This window comes from Monopterus albus, unplaced genomic scaffold (genome assembly GCF_001952655.1).
Source record: "Monopterus albus unplaced genomic scaffold, M_albus_1.0 scaffold310.1, whole genome shotgun sequence".
Classification (NCBI taxonomy): domain Eukaryota; kingdom Metazoa; phylum Chordata; class Actinopteri; order Synbranchiformes; family Synbranchidae; genus Monopterus; species Monopterus albus.
Window position 1 is genome coordinate 410,971 of NW_018128190.1, and position 15,852 is coordinate 426,822.

At 40.3% G+C, this 15,852-nt stretch overlaps 1 protein-coding gene across 6 annotated transcripts in view; it reads left to right on the plus strand.

The window, feature by feature from the left end:
* The window catches only part of LOC109973913 (chromosomal protein D1), a 33,795-nt gene that overhangs the window by 16,983 nt on the left and 960 nt on the right, over positions 1-15,852 (plus strand). For 3 of the 6 annotated variants that reach the window (XM_020623808.1, XM_020623810.1, XM_020623809.1), the window contains 2 exons: positions 7,834-7,908; positions 13,408-15,852. In XM_020623808.1, coding sequence (XP_020479464.1) covers positions 13,449-14,975 — 1,527 coding nt within the window. In that variant the 5' untranslated portion in view covers positions 7,834-7,908; positions 13,408-13,448 and the 3' untranslated portion in view covers positions 14,976-15,852. Of the gene's footprint in view, positions 1-7,833; positions 7,909-11,617; positions 11,798-13,407 lie in introns of those variants that run through there. The other 3 variants (XR_002276897.1, XR_002276896.1, XM_020623807.1) reach the window with 2 other exon arrangements.

Consider the following 15,852-nt stretch of genomic DNA (forward strand, 5'->3'; position numbering starts at 1 on the left):
ATATAAATTAGCAATCTGTAGTATTTCTGTAGAATTCTGTGCCATAAATTGAAACAAATTTCTGTTCATTTTCAACTAAGAAATTAACTATATTCTTTCCTGAATATGTTCATGATAAATTTTGTGCCTTAGCTGTATTAGTCTTTTAACAAAGAAGCAACAAAACTGAACATTTATAGAGATTTTGTTGTTGTCTTAATGGATAAGCCTCTGCTGCACATTTCTATACAAACTCTTTAATCTGTACAGTGGGTATTCCCTCAAAATACAATTTTAGTTGTTTTAGCAGTAATGACTGACAAACAGTATAGTATCGCTCAGTATTGTCTCAGCTTTTGCAAGATTAGCAGATGATGATCATGTGCATGATAATCAATATCCCCAGAGTCATTTGATGTGATAACAATTTAAATTAAATTAACAAACTGAATTACAGCTACGTTTAATTTGAGAGGTTTACATAAACACAGTATTGCAAGATTCATTTAAACCATGGCAGTAATTAGTTTTTTTGGGGAAAATAGCCACTTCTAAGTAACTAACTACAGAACGTATTTAATAGACTATATAAAAATACATAAAATGAAGTCTGCTTAACATCTAAGGTTATCTTTCTATCTGCCTGTTATGAAATCATTATGTTGTTACTCATGGGAAAACGTTTATGTTGTCCAGATACTTCTACTGAGTTGTTAACTTTAGCCACATTTTCTTGAGGTGTAGAAATGTGATGGCATGACTAGAAATAACTTTGGGATCGTCACTGGTAGCACAACCAGTTTCCACTATTTTCAGGTTCATTAACTTTGTGGTGATTTTTGTTGTATCTGGATATATACTTCAGCTCAACATGATTAATTTGTTTTCGTTCTCACAAGAGGACAAATGCTAATCCTCACAAAGCCGGAGGTCGGGCTTATTTGCCACCCTGGCCTCTGGTGCAGGGGCTTCCCACCAGACTTGCACTGGCACACAAACACACCCAGGCACATTGGCAAAGAGCTGGCAGTGGCACAACCATGCCGCATTCATCCGTGATCCGACTGCGAATGAAACAGTGAGAGAGGTTTAAAAAGGGGAGGAGTGGAATCAAGGGGATGAAACGGGGGGGCTTAGTTGGCACGAACAGAGATTGTCTGAAAAAGGAAAGAAAAAAGTTGTGGAAGACTTTGAGGCCTGAAATGTTAAGTGATGAAGGAAAAATAATAGGTGGGAACATGGCCAAAGAAAGAAAATGAAGGGCAAGCAGAGGGTGGGCTTTTAGCAGAAAGCAGTGGAGAGCGGCGAGGTGAATGGGTTTGCATTTGGAAGCTGGCCAATAAAAAAAAACAATCGATGTCTGTTAGGCATATGGTGCTGCTGCATCTTTTGAAGTTAACACTGATATGACAAATAATGATAAATCTTAAGTGTAATTAACAAGTTGGGAGTGATTATAAATGGCTTTTATTCCTGTAATGTAATTGAACAAGACCCCCAACACACCATTCATCACTTTATACACATTTACCTGTGCTATGCCATGTATTTTAATATGCAGGCGGGCCTGGCAGCCAACAGATGGAGTTAGATTTGAACAATCAGTGATATACCACTTTTGTGTTTGAACCTTTGTCAGTGAGGCCCCAGTCATCCAAGACTTTTGGGTTGTGTTTTTGGTGTATTGACCGAGCTGAATAGAGGCCTAGAAACTCAGCTGTGCAGTAGCCATCAAGTAATCAATGAGTCCTGAGGCACACAGGAGGAGTGTCAAAACACAGCCATTGACTGCTAACAACAGCCAATTTGCTGCTTCTGCAGGAGATCACCTTAGCTAGATGTCGAAAGTGTGGGTGCACCCCATTATATATGGAGTGTAATGAGGGAGATTGGTTGGATAGTGCTGTTACTCCAAATTGTCATCCAATTACTCACCCATTAGATGCTATTTGTTACCTTGAAAACTGGTCTACAATTCACCAGTGTCTGCATTACCCTGAAAATATTATATTAAACAGTACAAATCAACTTAGCCTGTTTTAATGTGCTCAGATATTTAACACAATTCTTGAGATTCTGAATCTAGACACAATGCAGTTCTGCATTTATCTGTATTTACTGTATTTACTATTCATGTTTCTACTCATTCATGGACTCACCCTCATATTTGGAATATCTATAGCTGATAGGAGTCATGGCCATTTTTCCAGATGACACTCATCATCAGTTTGCCTTTTTAGGAACACAAAGGTCTTAGAAGAATATTTTACCTTTATGTCGTTGACAGATACCGAATGACAGAGAACATATGAAAACGGTTTCACAAAAGTCAAATGCAAGCACAGCAACAGCTGCAGCATCTCATTTCACAAATACTTGTTTGCATTTTGCAGATGTCCTACGAAGTGTTTGCAAGTTTGTGTGGGTCACAAGTGTGATGTTTATTTATTGGTGAAAAGTGTCAAAATTAGCAAAAGAAGAAATTGCTTCATGTTGCAAATTGCAGATATAAAAACATGACAATATTGGTGACATCCACTTATAAATAGAATATGTTTAGAATACATTTAAATAGGGCAGAAGACCGGGGTGGTGGTTAGCGCTATCTCCTCACAGCAAGAAGGTTCCAGGTTTGAGCCCAGGCTTCCTCCCACAGTCCACAAACTCTAAATTGCCCATTGGAGTGAGTGTGTGTGGTTGTTTGTCTGCATGTCAGTCCTGTGATAGACGGTGAAAACAGTTTAGTAGTACATGAACGTAGTTTCCAGGAGATGGGGTTGGAATGATAATTTAATGAAAGTGACAATGGCAAAAATTTTAATTGCCACTTTAAATGTTCTGAGCACCTGAGTAGACTTGGTGTTTTCTGGCACCTTGTATGAGACACGTGCTGTGAAATCATTCTAAGGTCTTTTGTGGTGTGGATACATGGCCGCACCTTAACTAAACGGGCTGGGAGGACTTCAATGATTAGCCCATGACTGTTTTTATAACCAGTTAATTGTTTGAGCCATTTTTCATTTTTCAAACCACAATGCCAAAGATTTGTTGGATTTAGCTTTTCAAATGTGATGATTTGCTACTTTTATTTTACATATAAGTACGAGAAATATATTCAGGTTTTGTACTAATGGTTAGATAAAACTAAAGCTGTTAGAAATAAAAATCCAAACAACAAAGGGAAGTGATGCCCCTTTCACCAGGCTGATATCTAATATTCTTCTTCTGACACCAAAATAGGCACCTGAGTGACTAACTAGTGAAATGAAAGAGGAGAGGAGTGTTTGACTTTAATCTCAGAATGACAATGAAGTAGTGCTCTGTAGTGCGGAATCGAGTCTTTGAGGATATGAAGATTCCAGCAGCTCCACTTGCAGAAGTAGGTCAGGCAGCCGCCTACAGTAAGCAACTGCAGGTTAAGTGCTTGTCTTTGTATTCAGAGACAGTGGAGGTCTGGCTCGGCCTCTGGTGGACGGGGTGGGGGTGTCTGTGTACTGTGTCTACCCACAAGAGGGAGACAAGTCCACAAAAAAGCTCAGAGTGCAGTTAGTTAGCCAGACTGAGCGATTACTTCTCCAGCAGTATCGCCGCATTAAACTTTTTGTAGACACATACTTTATTGATTTAGTTTGGAACAAGAGATTTACTACAGTCAAAATCTTGCAATAAAGGTTATACTTTAAAATTTAATATGCTGAAAAATATAGTGATTGTGTCAGAAACAGCTTTTCGATGAATGTATTAGATTGTGAAAGAAAAGAGAGGCAGGGCTGGGACGTACGGCCGATAGAGACAGACAAAGATAGACAGACAAAAGTAAAAGACGAGAAGACTGCGCCGAAGATGAAGAGCCTCCAGCATTGACCCTGCTCCGGTGCTCTGCAGTGTGAGGTAGTTGGTTGTATGGTTTCGCATAATAAACAGCTTGGAGATAACTGTACAACCTTCTAGCTTTCCCTGCGGTGTCACCCAGACTTCACACAAACACCCATGCACTCTTATACCTCTTGGAGTGGTAAGTATGAAGACAGAGATAAAAAGTGACTGTAGGGGAATAGGAGTACAGGTTAAAAAAAGTTTATATTTTTACACAATTTAACATGATATTGCACTATATCAAGACAAAGTCATAAAAAGTATATCGGAGGTTTTTTGTCCTTTAAACTACATGATACAAAACAAAATTACAAGGTTGTTCCTAATTGTATCTAGGTTTTTATGTTTTTTTTTTTTACCTCTTACATTTTCAAGATCTATTTTGCTTTAAGATCTGTTGGAAGAGATGCAGTGACAGTCACTAGCATCGAATTCACATCCATTATCAGATCTGAACTAATTCGGCCTTTCTCCTTGAACAAATTTGATTTCTTACCCATAATCGTAATGACACAAAAACAAGCTACAAAACTGACTTTAAGTCTAATACGTCTGAAATTTTGTTGTCAAAGTCCCGATAATCCAGGCATCAATGTGTCCACCTCGTTCTGCAGTGCTGTTTGATTTGCTGTTTGGTGCAGTCCAGTGGGGTACAGAGCCAGCCATCGATAGCTGTTTGTTTCTGTGCTTTCTTTAGCATGCCATGCACAGAAATGCATGACATTTTACTGGAATGTGCTCAGGAATGATAAATAAAAAAGAAGCATTCATATTTTAAATCATTTCATTGTGGGTCAGACATTTTTACTAACTGTAAGCTAGGAGGTTTTAGATTTGGGGGGGGGTTTAATTGTACATCTGGTTTTGGTCTACCAACCTTGATTTTAACAGTTTGGAACCCGCAGTATGATACAGCCTTGAGTTTTTAATGCACTCTTAGACCATTTTCTGTTTTTTGTTTAATTTTGCAAGTCGGTTTATGTTGACATAAAAATCTCCAAAGTTAACTGTATGTGTGAACCCCTGTAGTCATGGCAGTGTGTCTAGACGTTAGTATCAGTGTATCCTGAAACATTGGGCTGCATGTGAACTTGCTTACCTCCTCCCTCTCTCCCTTCTCCTTCCTCCACCCCCCCCCCCTCCCCCATCCGCATTGCGTTGCAGTGTTCCAGTGAGGAGGGGGGGAAAAAAGAGCATATATCAGCAATCTCCGCTGAGCACTGCTCTTTTCTGTACTCACACAAAGAAACGACCCCCCAACATGTTTCAACTCAAGAGGAAATACAACCACCACAATAGACCCCGCCTGCCACCCATAATTTTACAAAAGGTGGCTGATTCCTGCGTTTGTTTTAACATTTCATTTATGAAGCTGACTGCTATGATTTCCTATTAACACCTCTATTTTCCTGTTAGCTTGTTGTATTGTCATCTCTTGTATCATTACAGTTGCATGAAATTGAATGAAATGAATGAAAATGAAATGAAACAAGTTTTCAATTCTCACACACACTAAGTGTTATTTTGGCAGTTTTTCTTTTTGAGGTACAAAGGTCAGCTATGTGATTTCACAATTTACTGACAGCTTTTTTATTTCTCACCATATGATAGTGGCTGTTTGGGAATTTGTGCAACAAAGGCGGATGGGTTGATATGTCATGAATTGCGCTGATAGCAGACTGTTGTGTTAATGCAATTTGGAAGAACAGCAGAGCTGTGGTCAGAACAACTAGGAGGTTAATCACCTTTGGGCTTGCTGTGGCTTTGGTCCTCGTGCTGTGTAAAATCCACAGCCTCTGTCTGTGAGCTCCCTCCACCGCCTCTTCCCTCTCGTTCCCTCCCTTCCACACACACACTCACACAGATGCATGTGTGCACAGCAGTGCACAAGGACACTCACACCTCACACACATTCGCCTCCTTCTGAACACATTGACTCTCTCTCCTCCAGATGCATGAACATAGCAGCACAAGTTCAAACACACGCAAACAAACAGGGTAATAGACACCCATGAAGAGAGACACGGCATCGTGTGAACATAGACCGCAAGATGGGCGAGACGGGACGTCACGCCTGGAAAAAACCGTAAGGGGTGAGAGTAGGAGAGAGACGGGGGAGAGACGAAGAGGGAAGGATGAAAATGAGGGGAAGGGCTGAGACAGAGCAGGGGGAGGCGGGGACAGTGATAGCGAGTGTTCGGGCAAGAGAAGAAGAAAGAGCGATAGCTGGAGATTCTGCATGCCTGCTGAAGTGTCTGTGTGTATGTGTGAACCTGCATGTGTTTGTGTGTGATGTATGTAGGTGACACAGATTTATGAAAGGAGGGGTCATAGATGGAGGCGCTGTTGGTTGTTGGTGGGGGTTGGAGGAAGTCGGGTGTGTTGGTACAGCACCAGATAATGGAATCAATGCAATTGTCTGTGTGTGTGGTTTACTCTGTGCGTGTGTGTTTGTGAGTGTGGCATACCTGCCTCATAGACTTTGCTTGCTCTGACTCTAATCGCCTGGAGAATTAGTGATGTGACTTGGCAGAGGGAAACAGGCACAAAACAGAGCCAGGGACAGCGCCTGAGAGAGGGACAGAAGAAGAGAAGAGACAAAAAGAGGAGAGCGAGAGATGGAGGGGTAGCGAGAGGGGAATAGCTTTTCTGTTCGCCACCGTGTACGACACTCAGAGAGTGAAAGAAGACTGTGAAGATGGGGCAGGATAGGTTTGATCAAGCATTATTTTCTTTACCACTGGATTAATTGAGGCTTTTTTTTTTACTCTCAGGGGGAAAACGGATCAATAACTCATCGTAAGAGTGTGTTGTGTTTTATGTGTGTGTCTGTGTGTGTGTGTGTGTGTGCGTACCTGTTTTATGTACATGCACTTTTATGCGTGCGCAGACAGAGTACAAACGCGTGTGTGTTCATATAAGGAACACTAGGCAAAGGCAAATGGTGAGTTCAAAACGACTTAAGTGTGCCGGATAACAAAACGAGACAATTCATCTGATCATGTCCACCCGCCATCTTCCCTTCATTTGAGTCCACCTTCATGTTCATTCTTTTTGATGTAGGTTATTTTCTTCATGAGAATATTTCTGTTCATTCTCCCTTTTAGCCACTGGTTTTCATCCTCCATTCTTTGTTTCTGGTGCTTTTGAGAGCAGCGGAGGAGCTCATAAAACTGGGACAGAGGAAATTTTCTCAAAGCACAGAGACAAAGACGAAACAGGCAGGCAGCAAAAGGCTGTGACTTTTTTTGTTTGTCCGCATGTGTGCGCACCTGGTCACAGACAGATTTTGCAAGTTCTGCGTTCTGGATTGCTGGCAGACGATAATGCTGTCGTCTGCACAGACGTACACTTGATGCAAATGGAGCTTTTCAGCTGTGTAGCAGTTGTTTGAACCCTGGTTCTTATTCCTCATGTGGCATCTGCATTGTCAGGCTTGTGTGACTTTTATTTTGTCTGGGGAAGAGTAAATCAGTGTTACTCCCTCAAGGCTAAACATCTTTGTCATGGGGGAGTGATTGCATAATCCTGTGAAATCACAAGGCCTGTAGGAAATATAAGACGACAGTGTTGTCTGCGGCTCCAGGCACAGCTGTCTGTGGCTGTTTCGTGCATGTGCACAAGCAGAGTCGAGTGTGTGCGTGTCTATGAACTGCATGACCGCTCAGCTGGAGCTTAATGCTCATACACGCCAGGCAGCCATATGTTAATCCCATATGCAAATCCTGAGTTATACATTAAATTTGAGGATTTTCCTCTATCAGTGTGTGTCTGTCTTCAAATGCTGTGTCCATCTGTCTGCCAGCAGGGGGCACATTGTTTGAGCATCTTACTGCACAGACCTCCACAGAATAACAGGCGCTGGCTATGTCAGGAAGGAAGACAGTGAAAGGGCCCTGAAAATGAAATGAACAGATAAATAACGCTACAAAAATTGATATTTATATGTTGAACGATGTCTTTCTTCTTCTTCTACAGGGTGTGATCTGGTTCATCTATGCAGACGTGTCGAGACGCAAACGTCCATGTCGAGCTGCATCGTGACAAACAACGGTAACCATCACATATGACGTATCATTTATGTTATTTTAGAGTCGGTTTTTGTTATGATGGTATGTATCTATCACTAATATACATTTTATCTATATACAAGGTGAAGGTCAAAAGTTAATATTGCAGAGCTTACGTAACAAAATCTTTCACAATAAACATGCATGACACTTGTATATGCCACTGAAATATAATTTTTAAGTTATAGTGTGACGACTTCTTGAAATATTTAAAACTTTGTGGACAAGCTAAACGAACACTGCTGCCTTTTCAGTCCAGCTGTGAATGTCAGTATGCTTCATTGTCCCTGAGACCCTTAACCTGTGATGATATGAAAGGTCACAGGTGAGGTCCTTGGGAACAAAGGTGCATGCAGCTGCATCCGGAAACCACAGTCACTGGACTAAAAGCAAAAACCAGACACTGAGGTGGTGTTATTCTATTAAATCATGATATCATCAGAGACATCAGAAAAGTAGAACACAGCGGAGTAAATCTGCAGAGCAGTCATGGAATGAGGTGTTTTGATTGCATGAAGTCATCCAGACAGAATTCCTTAGGCTTTCCACACATCATGGAAAGCCAAGAAGAGACGACGTGGTTCTCCGGAGGGGCAGTACCTTTTGGCCAACTTTGTGTGCTGAGCACTAACACAGTTCAATAAGAAGACAGCCGAGGGTTGCGACCCTGTTGTATGAGTCGCATGGGATTTCAAAATCTGTTCACAGATACTGAAAATAAGAAACCTGTAATCAAGAGACAGGGAACATTTTGATAGTTAATTTTATGAAACAATGGCCAAGAGTCATCATCCTGATGCTTATTCATCTGCAGAAATTTTAAAGGTCCTCACAACAACTGTATATTTATTATTATTAAACGAAATGCAGCCCTATGAAAATGTGCATCTTCTGATCATTTTCTCAGTAGTGAAGTTGTCATAAATTACTAGAGCTGAAACTGACATATTCAGATCATCCAAAAGTCAAAACTATCATCAAAATAGTTTTTGCAATAGTTGTAGCAACTCTGGAAGAATGATTTTCACCTTGTTCTGGATGGTTTTTTTTCTTGTTGTTTTTTTATTAATATGACAATAAAATTCAAGAAATGGTTAAAACCTGTTGTGTTGTTTTTGTTAAATTCCATGGTCAGCCTGAAAGCACACTGCAAAGGATTTTTAAATAGTGAACGCAACCGTTTTCTTTTACTGACCTTGCTGGTATTTTGTGGCGTGGGATGCATTTTTGCCCACTGTGGTGGCAACTTTTCCACAACACTCACGCAGTCAGAAATTTAATCTGAAATGAGCATTTCAGGTCAGTGTAGCAGAGATAGAGAGCATAAATAAAACTTCCTTGCTCATTTTTTCTCATTTGATCTAACTTAATGCCACTGCTGGCAGTTTTCAGGTGAATACGTGAACGTGATGCGGTCCTCTTTCAGACTCGCTGCCTGTCGCTGAGCCAGGGTGGCTCAGTGTTCCCTGGCTCTTAGCCCTCCATGTGTTTGTGCATCCCAGGACAGTTGACATTGATTGTGCAGGACACAGACTGAGACACATTAGTACCCAGCTCGCTCCTGTCGCTGAAAAACACATTAACTGGCTGCATTGGGAGCCCTGTCTGGTAACCATGGCAAAGCGCAGAGGGAGGAGGGGGAGGAGGACAGTTGAGACGGGGCAGCGGGTTCAGCACAGTCTCTCAGGGGTTGTCTTTCTCCAAACGCTCCTTCCCTTTCCTCCAGCCACGTCTGTCATTTTCTCTCAGCCTCTCCTGCTTCTTTTGAACCGACTATGACTTCGTGTCTCTCTCCTGCTCGCACACATATAAACACCATTTGCATATTTCTCTTCTCTTGCATTCTCCTTATTGATACTGAACTCATCACTCTGCCCTTACCTCATACTCCACCCCCTTCCCCAACTACTCTGTGCAACATAATCCTTTCCTTCTAGCTTTTTTCTCCTCATGCCTTTTCTTTCATTGTCAGTATAGTTTCCCTCTGTGAAGAAGCACAGAAAAGACAAGGCGCTAAACCAATGTAAAACTGGAATAAACCGCTAATAGATGCTCATTATGAATGGCAGGTCTATTCTGTTTTTAAGTTAATCATTTATATTATTCATCATTATGGTGGAGCAGTAAAGTTCATCTTATCTGAGAAATCAACCACATACGCTTTTAATAATAATGTGTTTTGTGAGTATTTATAATATTCTTATTGAGGATGTGTCCTGCTACACTGGCTGAGCAAGTTTTTTTTTTTAATCTCCATGTGAATAGCCTTTGATATTGAAAGCCATATATTTACCTAATAGGCAGTAATGTAATGGTTTAGCATATTAAACATCCAGTCAGCACATATAAATTTTACACTTCTTAACTTAAAGCTCAGGACTGCAGCTTTGCTGAACTGTAGCCTCTGATGCCTCTAGTGGCAATTACAGGATAATGGTCATTGGTAAAATGAAGTGTAACAAGTACAGAAGAGTCCTAATAAATCATTGAACTGACTCAGTTACACAAGGTTTGTCATAAAGGCTTGTTTTACTCTTCACTATAAGCTACTGGTCATATCAGGCTAAGTCAGGATAAAGCGGCAGAACCGCTGAGTGTACTGACAAAGGGGGGCACATTTTGTTACATATGAATTCAACTTTATTTGTAAGAGGAAGAATGTAGCATTTCATTTCTCAAAAGTCACATCATCTTACTTTAAACTAAATAAATTACTGCTGTTAAGTTAGCCAACACTAGTCCATCATTTTCATCACCTTTTAAACCAGCTACTGTAAATAATAACATTTAACAGACAAGTGTATGTTGTGTTACAGTGGTTGGTTTAGGTGCCAATGCATGTACTAAAATAAAAGTATATCATTTAAATAAATTAATTAATTGTAATTTAAGTTACAATATATAATACTTCACCTAAATGACTACTTTGTGATACTGTTTATACTGTGTACTCTCTACTACTGTACATTTTAGTGGCAAATGTTGGTTGATAAATGCAAATTACACAGTAGACAAAATGTTAAAATGGTGTGAAAGGCAGTTTTATGCTAGGAAAGCAACCAGTGTTCACAGTGAGCAGAGAGGAGCCAAGAGGAGAAATATATTTCTCACTATGGCCACGTCCAGTTGTGATCGATTTTTTTCAGAATGTAGTCTTAAGATTGTAGAAATCTGAGTGGCTTCAACACAAGTTCTGCAGACAACACTTCAGGTAAAATGCAGCATTAGGTGTTTCTGAAGCAACTTGTGTTGTAGTGTGGCAACAGTATGAGTGGGGTTTCCAAATACTTTTATTGAAGTGTTGAACACCTTTACAATTATTTCTCATGGTCAGAGGAATGGTCAACATGTTATTCACCTCAGTTTCATTTTAGTTACATCTTACTGTGGGTACTTTTTCTCTTTTAAAGAGTGTCCTCCTTTTCTGTGTGCACATATATACAGTAAAAAATATATGCATGCATATAACATGAGTATTTGCTTCAAATGAACCATCACAAAAAAAGCTATTAATTACTGCACACAGCAACATAAATTGTAACCATAAAATGTATTGAATAGAAATACAAAAAATGTACTTGAGCGCTAATGTAAATGTAGGTATAAGTACTATAATATCACTTAATAAATATGTGAACTAGATAAAATGAGAAATCACAGTAAGAGCCTGTGAATCAGCAGGGATGCTGAGGCGGAACTGAAATTTCGCGCCGCAGTTTCCTTCTGAGCCTTCGGAACGTGACGGATGGTCGGAAACGGTCGCAAATTTAAACAAGCATCACAGCAACAATAAACGCGAACTTTATGAGCTGTTTGGTGAATGAATGTTTTATGAAAAATTAAGCTAAAATCGTACAGAAGATTCCTTAAAGGTGAGATGTGCACCGTGTTGATTGCAGCAGTTTATTTGCTTTGCGCCACTAGCTGCTATTTCCATCACCGTCGATTTTGAAGCTGACTATCACCTGGAGAACAATCTGGTCCACGGGCATAGCGATGTTTAAGGCCCTAAATCTAAGTCATATTTATTGGCCTTCAAATGAAATTGACATTGTACGGGGTCTGTACGAGTTATGAAAGAAACTGCATATGTTTTAGTTTGTACTTATGGAGGATAACGACACAAAACGGTGTGTTTGCATGCAGCGATGTTAATTGTGCACATATTATTGCTAGCCGTCTAAGCGCTAGAGCATTAGTGCACCTTCCTTCTGTTGCAAGATTGTATTCCAGAAAATAGACACGGCCGTATAACCCATCCTTTAAATAACAATGCAAGGCATAATTTATTAAATATGTTCCAAATAATAATTTGCACACGCACTGTTATACTCTATAGACTAGGTTATTTATGTATATTATATATGTCTGGTGTTTTTAAACTAAATATTTTTTAGCAATAAACGTGGCTTTCATCAATATTAGTTTTTCTGCAATTGAAAATGTTTTAAAGCTTTTGGGTTGTTTTTTGTAATGTAATCCTTTTATATAGATAATATACAGACAAAAAAAAAAGTTTTAAAAAGTCTGATTATTTCAATTATAAATAAGCATTGTGCTTATAGATTCTCCTTAAAAAGTAACTAATGGTAACAATTTCATTTTTAGCATATCATCAGACTAATGGAATGAATAAATATATTTGAATTACGATTCACAATTACATTACAAGTGTATTAGTGTAAGTGATTAGGTGCATTAGAAACAAACAAAATTAAAAAATCCATATTACACATTATTTAACCCTATTAAGATGAGTCAAGAATGAAAAACTGCATTATACACTCACCGGCCACTTTATTAGACAATTTTCTCTGTTTTTGTCCTCCACAGCCACATACATGAGAGGGTCGTAATATTAGGAACACCTCTGAATATAATGTAGTCCAGTACAGTACCACCTTTAACTATGACCTCAATAATAAACATATAGTTGAATTTATACATTTATGACAGTTTCACCAAAAACTGAAACATTTTGAGCTTCATAAACACAGATGTTAAGGCAGAAGTGTTGCATTGAATTGCATACTATTGTACAGTTGTACCTTATGAAAATGTGAAGTGATTGCATTTTAACATAGCTCCTAACCCTAATACAACAGCATAATACTGCCACAAACCCAACACAAGAAATGGCTCCATCTCTTGTAATGAAAGAATGTTTTAGTGAGACTCTTTAACATTGTAGTAATATGTTTTTCATGTCCCTCATATTTTTTGATTATTTCTTTATCACTTTGTTTAGGGTTAAGAAAATGTTCCTGGTTATAATAACATCTATTTTGTTATTGTTAAAATTATGACTGCAACTAACAGGTATTTTTATCGATTCATGAGTCGATTATTTTATAATAAATCATTTTGGCTGTAAAACATTAGAAAACTGTTCAGAGTCCTGTTTGATCACACATATAGTTCTTTAATGTTTACATTAACAGATTATTAATGTTAATTGTGCCTTTTCATGTTCACTTCGCAGGTACACCCTAAACAGAAGTAATCCAAGCTGAAGGCAGCAGTATGGAAGAAGAAGTTAGGATGGCTGAGACAGAACAGGGAGCTGCCATGAGCAATGAGGCACAGTCCAGTGGACACATCTCCAACAACAGTCCTGCTAAAAGGGGAAGGGGAAGGCCGCAAGGTTCAAAGAAGCTGAAGGTTTGTGTTACAGATGTCAACCTAATGGAGCTGGCTCCAGGCATGTCCAATGGTGGGGCCACACAGCCCAAGAGGGGTAGAGGGCGTCCAAAACTCTCTGGCACAACACACACAGCTCAAGAGGGTTCAGGAGATGACCATGCCAATAATTCTGTGCAAACGCATAGTGGTAAAGGGAGGCCAAAGGGGTCCAAGAAACAGGCCAGTAATGGAGACACTCCTACAACAGACCATACTCATAAGAAAAGAGGCAGGCCAAAAAAGCCTCTAATCAAAAGCTCCCCTGAGCAGGCTGCTGCTGAAGACTTACCGAATGGTGGCTCTGATACACCAAAAATGGGAAGGGGTCACCCAAAAGGCTCCGTGAAGCGCAAGTTAGAAAGTTTAACAAGTGGTGAAGAGGATGAAAGCAGTTTGGTACAGTCTAGGAAAAGAGGTCGACCAAAGGGCTCTCTCAATAAGAAACCCCGGCTGGAGAAAGAGGTGAGCAGTGAGGGGGAGGTGGAAACTGACGTAAGCCTGAGCTCACTGAAAAGGGTGAGAGGTCGGCCTCGGAAGGTGGAGGTGAATAGCACAGGGGAGTCAACACAGGATACACCAAATGGCATCTTGCACACGCCTCGTAGAGGGAGGGGAAGGCCAAGAAAAAGTGCCGAACAGAAGAGCAGAGATCAACAAGATCTGGTCACAGATGGCTCTCAGCCAATAAAGAGGGGACGAGGTCGACCTAAAGGCTCATTAAACAAGAAACCCCTTGCATATAAGGTACACGGTAAAGTAGGTCGGCCTCGGAATGTACATATTCCACCCGCAATAGGGAAGCGTGGTCGATCAAGAAAACAGCCAGGCAAAAGGGGAAGGCCCAGGAAGTACCCTCTGCCATCACCTGAGGAGCTGAAAAAGCCAAAAGTATGGAAGCCACTGGGACGCCCGAGGAAGTACCCACGTGTTGATCCTCCAGAGGGGGCTCCACTTGCCCCCCGCAGAAGCCGTGGTCGGCCACGCAAGTCTGAGTCTAAGAAAGGCGCCCACTTACGCAAGAGTTTGCCAACCATTCCATTCCCACCACACAACCTCAACGATGGACCCTCGAGAAAAAGAGGCCGCCCCCCAAATACTGCAAAAAGTGAGGATGTCATCCTGCGAAAAAGGGGCCGTCCTAAAGGTTCAGTCAACAAAAATAAAACCATAAGGGAAGCACAGCTCAGCAGCACACACTCCAACCGTTCGAAAGAAAAAAGCGGCTCATCTGCTGTAGGGGCGGAATATGAAGGAGAGGCCGCAGCAGACGAGTTGGAGCACAACATGCAGACGATGACCAGAAATGATACTGAAGAAACGCTCGTCAAACAGGGTGCAGGCTTTGAAGTTAGTAATCAGGCTTGTTGACTGATCCTGGATGACCAAAAAAGTTGCTGTTTAAAACAGAGAATACGATCCACACATTTTTAACACTTTGCTAGATACTCGATGGCTCCTCCAACTAACTTATTCATCTTGTTTTATTGTGCATAATTTTTAAAAAAAATATTTAATTTCTCTCATTTAAGTCAGCAGTAGTACTAATAATCTTTTAATAGAACTGCCATGTAGAGTTTATAACCATAGAATAATTGTTGCCATTTTCAGACGTAGTGTTTGTGGGTTCAAATGTGACAGTCCACTTTTTTTGTAGTGGGGGGGTGGGGGGGATTAGAGAGGAACATTGAAACCATAGAAGGCTGAAGTCCTGGTGTCATCCTCAGGCTGTAGCCTCTTTTCCATTTCTGTAACTGTCATTGATAATTTGTTCTCCTGTCTTTCTGAAAAAATGAAATGAATTCCTGGGGTTTACTTTCCAGTTTCTGGCACATGATAACAGAGTGACGTGGGGTTCAGTCATATTGTTTAAAGATGTTTTTCAGAACTGATATCCAAACTTTATTTTACTTAGTGAGTTTCATTTTTTGTCCACCAAATTCCATGATGATTGAGATTCATAAAACAGATCTGGGAGTACATGCTGCTTTATAAATCTGATGAAATCAGTGCTATGCTCGATACTGTCATGGTGCGTATGCACAGTTTTAGTCATGAGTCTACACAGAGTTTTGTGCATCTGGCCCCTGAATGTGCAGCTAGTTCACTATTATCAACTTAAAAAGAGATAACATGTCAGTGCTGTGTTTATACATTGTTTCCACTGCCCCGGGCGGCAAACAAAGAATCTGTTAAAGCAGCTTTAAGCTACAGTATGATGGTCTGTGGCTGAGATGCTGTTGAAGGC